Source organism: Hoplias malabaricus, chromosome 13, assembly GCF_029633855.1.
Source record: "Hoplias malabaricus isolate fHopMal1 chromosome 13, fHopMal1.hap1, whole genome shotgun sequence".
NCBI classification, from domain to species: domain Eukaryota; kingdom Metazoa; phylum Chordata; class Actinopteri; order Characiformes; family Erythrinidae; genus Hoplias; species Hoplias malabaricus.
This window is the reverse complement of record NC_089812.1, coordinates 2,764,273-2,773,074: the sequence shown is the minus strand read 5'-3', so window position 1 is coordinate 2,773,074 and position 8,802 is coordinate 2,764,273. Positions and strand designations below refer to the sequence as shown.

The 8,802-nt window shown below is 46.2% G+C and overlaps 1 protein-coding gene across 1 annotated transcript; it reads right to left on the bottom strand.

Annotated features, from left to right (window-relative positions):
• LOC136664380 (cholecystokinin-like) lies at window positions 1–2,531 on the bottom strand. Its single transcript, XM_066641544.1, has 3 exons — window positions 2,445–2,531; window positions 1,284–1,504; window positions 1–402 (listed from the first exon to the last, which is right to left on the bottom strand). Exons 2-3 carry the CDS (start codon window positions 1,501–1,503, stop codon window positions 290–292), a joined length of 333 nt encoding a protein of 110 aa, XP_066497641.1. The 5' UTR covers window position 1,504; window positions 2,445–2,531; the 3' UTR covers window positions 1–289.
• Window positions 2,532–8,802: the final 6,271 nt, after the last annotated feature.

Sequence of the window (8,802 nt, the reverse complement as noted above, 5' to 3'; positions counted from 1 at the left end):
TTTAATGCTGACCTGATTTATTACAACACAGCAGAGATAGGCGTGGCTTAACGTGGTCAGTGAAAGTGAAGTCCTCCTCGTGGAGTTTAATCCACACACAAAAAACAAACAAACAACAAAAGATGTGGGGGAAAATGTTTCTGAAATCTGGCGTACATGTATATTACATCATGTCAATTTACAGACAAATGTACATCATCATCATCATCATCATCATCCTCAACATTATCATTTTGAGAAGAGAAAGAGCAGTAATAAATATATTAATTGTTGGGGAGCGAGCACTTGCTCAGGAGGAATATTCATACTCCTCAGCGCTGCGTCGGCCAAAATCCATCCATCCCAAATAATCCCTGTCTTTTATCCGGTGGTTATTCCCTGTGGAGTTACGCCGCACGGATCCTGAGAGAGAGAGAGAGAGAGAGAGAGAGAGAGAGAGAGAGAGAGAGAGTGTGTTTTTGGGCTGGTCAGTTTTAAGGGTGAGTTATGGGGGTGGAGGAGGATAGTCGAGTCTGAGGGGGAGGTGTAGGAGTCGAGTCAGGAGGAGAGAGGGGGAGGAACTGGGGAGGAGCAGTGAGGGCTGGAGGAGGCGAGGTGAGTCTGGGGGTGGGGTGGATGGGGAAGACCTGGGGGAGGTAGAGAGGAAGGTGGAGGGGATGTGTGGAACCATGCAGTGAGGATTTTACGAGTAAATGGTTTTAAGCCTGAGGGATTGTATAACCTCACACTTGTCTCACCTCTCTCCACCTCTCTCTCTCTCTCTCTCTGTACCTGGTTCTCACCTCTCCACCTGTGTTATGTTTCCACTTGTCTCACCTCCTACTACATGTCTCAACCGTCTCCAGCTGTCTCACACCTCATTTAGTAAACAGCAGTTTGTAACCTCACTTCAAACCTGTTTCCACCTGTCTCACCTCTCTACACCTGTCTCATCACTCTCCATCTGGCCAATGTCTCTCCTCCTGTCTCATCTTTCTTCACCCATCTCACATCTCTACAGCTGTCTCACCTCTCTCCACCTGTCTCACATTCCTACACCTGTCTCACCTCTCACACCTTCTCTCTCTGTACCCCTGCCTCGTATCTCTCCACCTGTCTCACCTCTCTACATCTGTCTCGCCTCTCTACACTTACTGCCAACGTCTATGTGAACATCTGTGCAAACGTCTGCGTGAACATCTGTGAAACATCTGTGTCTACACCCGTGCGTACGTCTGCGTGAACCACTTCTCCAGTTCTCCGCCTGTTAATGCGGGACACGGGGGGATGTACGTTACACTGACCTTTCCTGGAGATGAGTCTGGCGAGCAGTTGGCTGATGTTGGCCCGAGGCTCCACCTCCTCCTCTGGGGCGGAGCGAGAGACCCTTAGCACCGCCTCCATCTGAGAAGGAAACACCTCTAGAACATCGCTCCCCTCCTGTAGAACTGAGGAACGTGGGCGAGCGAGACACGACACGGAGAGAGAGACCAGCAGAACACACACTCCGACAGAACCGTACATACTGAGAGAGAGAGAGAGAGAGAGAGAGAGAGAGAGAGAGAGAGAGAGAGAGAGAGAGAGAGAGAGGACAGTAGGACAAAGAGGGCAAGAGAGAGAAAGATACAGAGGGGATGAGAGACAGAGAGAGTGAGAGAGAACAGAGGGAGCGTGGGAGAGAGACACAGAGAGGGTAAGAGAATAGAGTGATAGAGAACAGAGGGAGAAAAAGAGTCAGAGTGGGAAATAGAGAGAGAGAGAGAGAGAGAGTACTTTGAGTATTAATTCTGTAATCTCTGTTCTTTATTGTAGAGTAGAGTTATTAATAATGTAGAGCTGACTGGTGAATCCCTGCTGTGTGGGATAAAGACCAAGTCTCAGTGCGGGAGGAGCTCTACTCAGACTTTCACTCAGAACTGAAAAAAGCTCTAAGTACTCTGAGGTTAAAAAGTAAACTAGTGTCATTTAAAGATCATTTTTTAAAGAACTCTAATCAGCAGCATCTGTTCTAGATCGTCTCTGGGGTGGAGCCTATAACAGAATGTCTGCAGTGTCTTTAGGAACAGAACAGGACTTTACTGTGTTACAGTTCCATCCCTAAACCCCAGAAAACCGCACCGTACTACACTCTTCCTCTCTCCCGAGTTAGACCTGTCCCGGAGCAGCGGCACGGCTCAGAGACACCTCCGCACTCAGACACATCTCCACCTTCTACACTTTAACCACAGTGTCGGACCCGAGCTGTGTGCAAGACCCGGACCTCCTGGAGTTACTGCAAACTTCTGCTCTCACTGTCAAAGCCATTACAGCAGATTTCACACAGACTCACCACTAATCAATCACTCTGTGCCTCATTGATACATTATCAATACACTGTCAATACACTGTCAATACAAGATCAATGCACAACACAAAACACAACAGCGCAGCAGAGAGAGAGAGAGAGAGAGAGAGAGAGGGTTTACCTGGTGTGTGTGGTGGAGGTGGAGGTGGTGAAGGTGGTGGTGGAGTGTGCTCTGTTTGAGTGAAGGCGAAGGGTTTGTTCATGAAGACGAGCGTCAGGGTTTTTATACTACCACACACACACACACACACACACACACACACACTAGTGAGTCTCCGCCTCTGAACACAGAGCGGTGACTGAGTTACTGGCGTGAAGGAAAATATGCATATTTTTTCAGCATTCAGAAAACACGCTGGTGGGGCAGAGTTGGGGCAGAGTTGGGGGTTATGTTGTGGGGTGCGTGGGAGGGGATGAGTCTTAGGGATGTTCTGGGGTGCGGTAAATGTTTGAGTGTGAAATAGTGAAGCAGCAACATCACACAATTACAACAACATCAACATCAAGAACAACAAAACAACCTTTGTTCATTCATTCATTGTCTGTAATCCTTATCCAGTTCAGGGTCCGGAGCATACCCGGAATCACTGGGCGCAAGGGGGCGCCCGTCCTTCACAGGGCCACACACACACACCTACGGACACAGATTCACACACTCACTCAGTCACTCACACCTGTGTACAGATTCACACATTCACTCACACACGTGTACAGATTCACACATTCACTCACACCTGTGTACAGATTCACACATTCGCTCACACACTCACACCTGTGTACAGATTCACACACTCACTCAGTCACTCACACCTGTGTACAGATTCACACACTCACTCAGTCACTCACACCTGTGTACAGATTCACACATTCACTCACACACTCACACCTGTGTACAGATTCACACATTCACTCACACACTCACACCTGTGTACAGATTCACACATTCACTCACACACTCACACCTGTGTACAGATTCACACACTCACTCAGTCACTCACACCTGTGTACAGATTCACACATTCACTCACACACTCACACCTGTGTACAGATTCACACATTCACTCGGTCACTCACACCTGTGTACAGATTCACACACTCACTCAGTCACTCACACCTGTGTACAGATTCACACATTCACTCACACACTCACACCTGTGTACAGATTCACACATTCACTCGGTCACTCACACCTGTGTACAGATTCACACATTCACTCACACACGTGTACAGATTCACACATTCACTCACACCTGTGTACAGATTCACACATTCGCTCGGTCACTCACACCTGTGTACAGATTCACACATTCACTCGCACACGTGTACAGATTCACACATTCACTCACACCTGTGTACAGATTCACACATTCACTCGGTCACTCACACCTGTGTACAGATTCACACATTCACTCACACACGTGTACAGATTCACACATTCACTCACACACTCACACCTGTGTACAGATTCACACATTCACTCGGTCACTCACACCTGTGTACAGATTCACACATTCACTCGCACACGTGTACAGATCCACACATTCACTCACACACTCACACCTGTGTACAGATTCACACATTCACTCGGTCACTCACACCTGTGTACAGATTCACACATTCACTCACACACGTGTACAGATTCACACATTCACTCACACCTGTGTACAGATTCACACACTCACTCACACATTCACACCTGTGTACAGATTCACACATTCACTCGGTCACTCACACCTGTGTACAGATTCACACATTCACTCACACCTGTGTACAGATTCACACATTCACTCACACCTGTGTACAGATTCACACATTCACTCAGTCACTCACACCTGTGTACAGATTCACACATTCACTCACACCTGTGTACAGATTCACACATTCACTCACACCTGTGTACAGATTCACACATTCACTCAGTCACTCACACCTGTGTACAGATTCACACATTCACTCACACCTGTGTACAGATTCACACATTCACTCACACCTGTGTACAGATTCACACATTCACTCACACCTGTGTACAGATTCACAAATTCACTCACACCTGTGTACAGATTCACACATTCATTCACACACTCACACCAGTGTACAGATTCACACATTCACTCAGTCACTCACACTGAGCTCGAGTTTAACATCTCAGATCAACACCTCAACACAGTATTATTTATTAAACATCATTATGTAGTAGTGCTTATTAGTCTTTATTATTGTGATAATTGTTTGTACAGAAATCTCTAGTTTCATGTCGTGGAGACGTCTTTGTTGTCAGTGAAGTGAGTGTCTGTTGTTGCTAAAGGGAACGTCTAAAATTATGAAGAACTGCAGTTCTCTCTGGTCTGTTTATATTCAGAAGCTCTGCATCTTTCAAGGCGGAACAGTTTGAGGAGAGAATTACTGCTGTTTGTTCGTTGTTTGATGTTTAACTTGTCCAAGATTTTAATTCACAGTTTGAGTTACCACAGAATCTCATTTGTAAATTGAGTTGTTTAGTTTTGTAGCACTTTGGTGGGTTTACTTTCATGCAGTTAGCAGTCTCCCAGCAGTTGGTTCCTACCTAAATAATCTGAAACAGCAAAAATAATTCAATATTACCCACCTACGGAGCAGGAATAAAGCAATATTCTCATCTCTTTTCATGAGTTAAAGTTGGGAGGGCTCTTTGCTGTTTTCTGCCATGAGCAGAGAGAGAGAGAGGAGGCCTAGCGTGTCTGACTGAGCCACTTTGTTTTTCGTTTACTGACACCAGGGCTTCATAAACACATTAGACCAGTTTCTAGTGCGCAGACTGGAGAGCAGCAAATGACGAGGAAACATCTTCTGAATTTTATAAAAAAGTGTTTTTTGATCACAGTCATTGACAGTGCTTTTAAGGTGTTTATGACATTTGGTGGTTAATTCCACCTTAAGTGAAGAGTGTTGAGCTGAAGTCACAGTGAAATCTGAAGCCGATGTAAGAAAGTCTTTGTATTCATCTCAACTCTGTCCATCCTCCTCTAAGCGGTCAGACACTTTTAGAGCCTCCACCACGGAGACGGTGCCTGGTGCAGAATTGCTGAACTCCGTAATTATCCACACGGCTGAAGTGCAGCGCTGCGAGATGAAAAGAAGGAACTACTTCTTGGAAAAAAATAAACCCTGCCATTAACTGCCTCATATTAAAGATAATTACAGCTGACCTCCGACCCCAGCGTCCCCGAAAACAGCTTCCCCTTACAGATGAGTGAGTCTCTCTCTCTCTCTCTCTCTCTCTCTCTCTCTCTCTCTCTCTCTCTTATCTGTCTGTCTGTCTCTCTGTGCCCCTCTCTCTCCCTGTGATGAGGTGTGGTGATTAGAGTATGAACGGAGAGGTCAGAATCCTGAAATATCCTTGCGAGGGTGAAAGGCTGAATCTGAAACTTCTTGCTCACCCTACACTGAGAACTGAAAGCAGTCTGACAGAGTGGTCAGGAGAGGAGTGGTCAGGAACACAGACTCAGCAAGTGATGAATGGATGCTGGTGTTTTCCACAGACAGAAAAATATCTTTAATAAAAGGCAGACAGAATTGTGGGGGAAAAGGAAGACAATCCCTCGTTCATTCTGCCGCGGGTTAAAGACACGAGCTTCAGTAAACACTGAATAATTCACACTGGAATTCATCTGATATCTGTCTCGGGACCTGTGTGTGTGTGTGTGTGTGTGTATACAGGGTTGTGCCTTTACTGGACAAAACTGTTCATTTCATTATGTGCAAAACTGTTCAAAACCCCCAAACACCCGCCTTGGTTCCTTTCCAACTCAAACAATCTGAATCCCAATGTTCAGAGCCCTCTCTGCATTTAATCCAGTGTCCAGTCTTCACAGGAGACTCGCTGTCTGTCCTTCACACTTCTCTGCTGACAATCATCCACAGCTCAGTCCTGGAAGCTGGTTTTGTGTGAAAATCACAATTTAAAATGGCTCTAGAGGCAGGGCTGCCTTCAAGGCAGAAGGAATTTAATTGGTTACCAGCTAACAGCTCAGAACGTGATTGGTTAGCACACATTGGGCAGAGATATTCAAACACTGCGGCAGTTTCTGTGATGCCAGGGTTACAAAATTATTTCGTTTTGCTTGAACAGAGGGTAAAGTAACTTGCAGCCTCCAAGGGAGCTGCAGAATGTTATAATGCTCTGCTGCCTTTTAGGCAGATGAAGAAGATATGCTTTCCTGCACATTTGAGTTATGACCGCTGCCTCAGAGGAAGCTGCCCAATGTTATACAACGAAGTTCTGCTTCCTCTGAGGCAGCGGTCATGTGCGAATCCACTTTGTCTTAGCCTCTGCCTTAGAGGTAGCCTTAGAGGAGGATCATTGTATAAACCTTCTGTAGCTGCCTTTTCGGGTTCTGGAACATATAGTTGTTGGTGAAAATGTGCGGAACAGTTCGCACCAAAACTGAGCTCATTCCACTTTGGTAGAAAAGCACTACAGTTGATTACAAACTTCCCTCAGCTGTGAGCTGAGAAACAGAACCTGGTTTGAAGTGGTCACTCTCTGTTTCTGAATGTCCAGCTTTAAACCCTGCGCGGTGCTGTGACCCGAGCTTCGGCCTCTGACTCCAGACGTTCTGTGGTTCCAACTGGACGTTACAGTGGGGTATTTGCAGCTCAGTGTTCAATGGGCAATTTGAAGCGTGCCGAGAGTGTATGCAGAGTGTGTGCAGTGAGAACAGAGTATGCAGTATGAAGTGTGTGTGTGCAGTGCATTGAGACTGTGCCTGGAACAGAGTGTGTGCAGTGTGCAGTGAATATTTGCTCTGCAGCGTATACAGTGTGTGGATGCACTGTGCGGTGTACATTGTAATATGCAGTGAGTGTGTGTAGTGTACAGTGTAGTGTACCATGAGTGTACGCAGAAACAAGTGTGTATTGCTTGTTGCTGCGGTGATGAAACGATGTTGTTTTCAGTTTTCTGCTGCCTTATGAAATCATAAATCCTCTGCTCCTGAAGGTGGTGTTCTTCTGAGAGTCACTGTCCTCCTCAGTGTGAGATGCGGTGATAAACTGTTGTCTTCGCACTGCTGATCTTCTTCCTCATCTTCACCTGATAAGAACATGAAAACCTACATAATCCTCTGTAATAAACACACAGTAATTACACGCTCAAAGAGAAGCCGCTTCCTGTAACTCCTGGAGCAGTGGTGTCTGTGATGGGGCTGTGGCTCATAGGGTCTGTCCGTGGTGGGGTTTGTGTGGAAAACTTGTCCGCATTGATCCCTCTGATCTGTTAGATGTGGTCTTTGTGGAGGTGTCTGCTTTGATGTTGATAACGGAGAAGTCTGGATCTTGAAGGATCAGTGGTCAATAACACTGACTACAATCTGCTGGAAAACAAAGAGTGTCACGTCAAAGCGAGGAACCACTGCTGCGTGTGGTCAGTGTTTGAGGAAATAATAAGTGAAGCAGCTTTCACGCAGGTGCATGGACGCACACATGGACATGAACATGCAAGTGTCCTTTACACTGGAAGTAACCGAGATGACAGAAAGTTTGAGTGCCGTGCAGTTCATTTCACTGCAGTTCTGATCTCAGATCAGTTGTTGTTTGGAGAGCTATTATCTTGCGGCTGTGTATGTGTGCCTCTGTAGTGCGTGTGGTTCTGATAATCACCTCATTCTGGACCTGAGAGAGCGCTCAGTGTTTTAATGAGTTTCATCTGGATCTGAATCTGAGTGGAATAGTCTTCTGTTGCAGTGATAACAGTCTGCTCCCTGGAGTCCACCTCAGACCACCTTCTGAAAAAGAATGTCAGAAAATCCCAGAACTCAGCACTGACTCCATCACAAGCCGTGAAGGGCACTCGGGCACCTGTCGCAAACAGAGCAATGAGGAACACGCACGTTTCTGAAGGTGGTGTGTGTTTGTGGAGGTGGTGTGTGCTTCTGAAGGTGGTGTGTGTTTGTGGAGGTGGTGTGTGTTTGTGGAGGTGGTGTTTCTGATGTGTGTCCTGCTGAGAGACACTCGACTCTAAATGAGCGTGGAACACTGTGACTCTGAGGGGCTCCATAGAGGGGGACGCCTTCAATCTTTAATAAATCTCAGATACAGGAGACTCCCAGGGAGAGAGAGAGAGAGAGAGAGAGAGAGAGAGAGAGAGAGAGAGAGAGAGAACGGGGAGAAAAAACTTGTGGAAGTGCATCTTCAATGAGAGCTGGATTGTTGGAGAGTCCACGATTACTAAGCTAATGACTGTTAATGATCCTAGTCTCTGATGAAGTAATGAGAGATGGATGAGCCCTGAGAGGAGAGAGAGAGAGAGAGAGAGAGTAGGTAGCCCATAATCTCTGCTTTATGACAGATTTAGGCATTATTATTAATTATTAACCTTTAACCTTCGCAGGTGGCCTATAATTCATTGTGGCTGGGGGGTGTGTGTATTTATATTTATGTGTATGTGTGTATACGGGTGTGTATGTGTGTGTGGTTCACCTGGATCTACATTTGCCTGAATC

What these genes read in the sequence shown, in the direction of transcription:
- LOC136664380 (XM_066641544.1), bottom strand. Translation starts at nt 1,503, where the DNA reads ATGTACGGTTCTGTCGGAGTGTGTGTTCTGCTGGTCTCTCTCTCCGTG. An exon ending in CAGACTCATCTCCAGGAAAG is followed by an intron (nt 403 to 1,283) that starts GTCAGTGTAACG and finishes TCTCTCTCTCAG; the next exon opens with GATCCGTGCGGCGTAACTCC.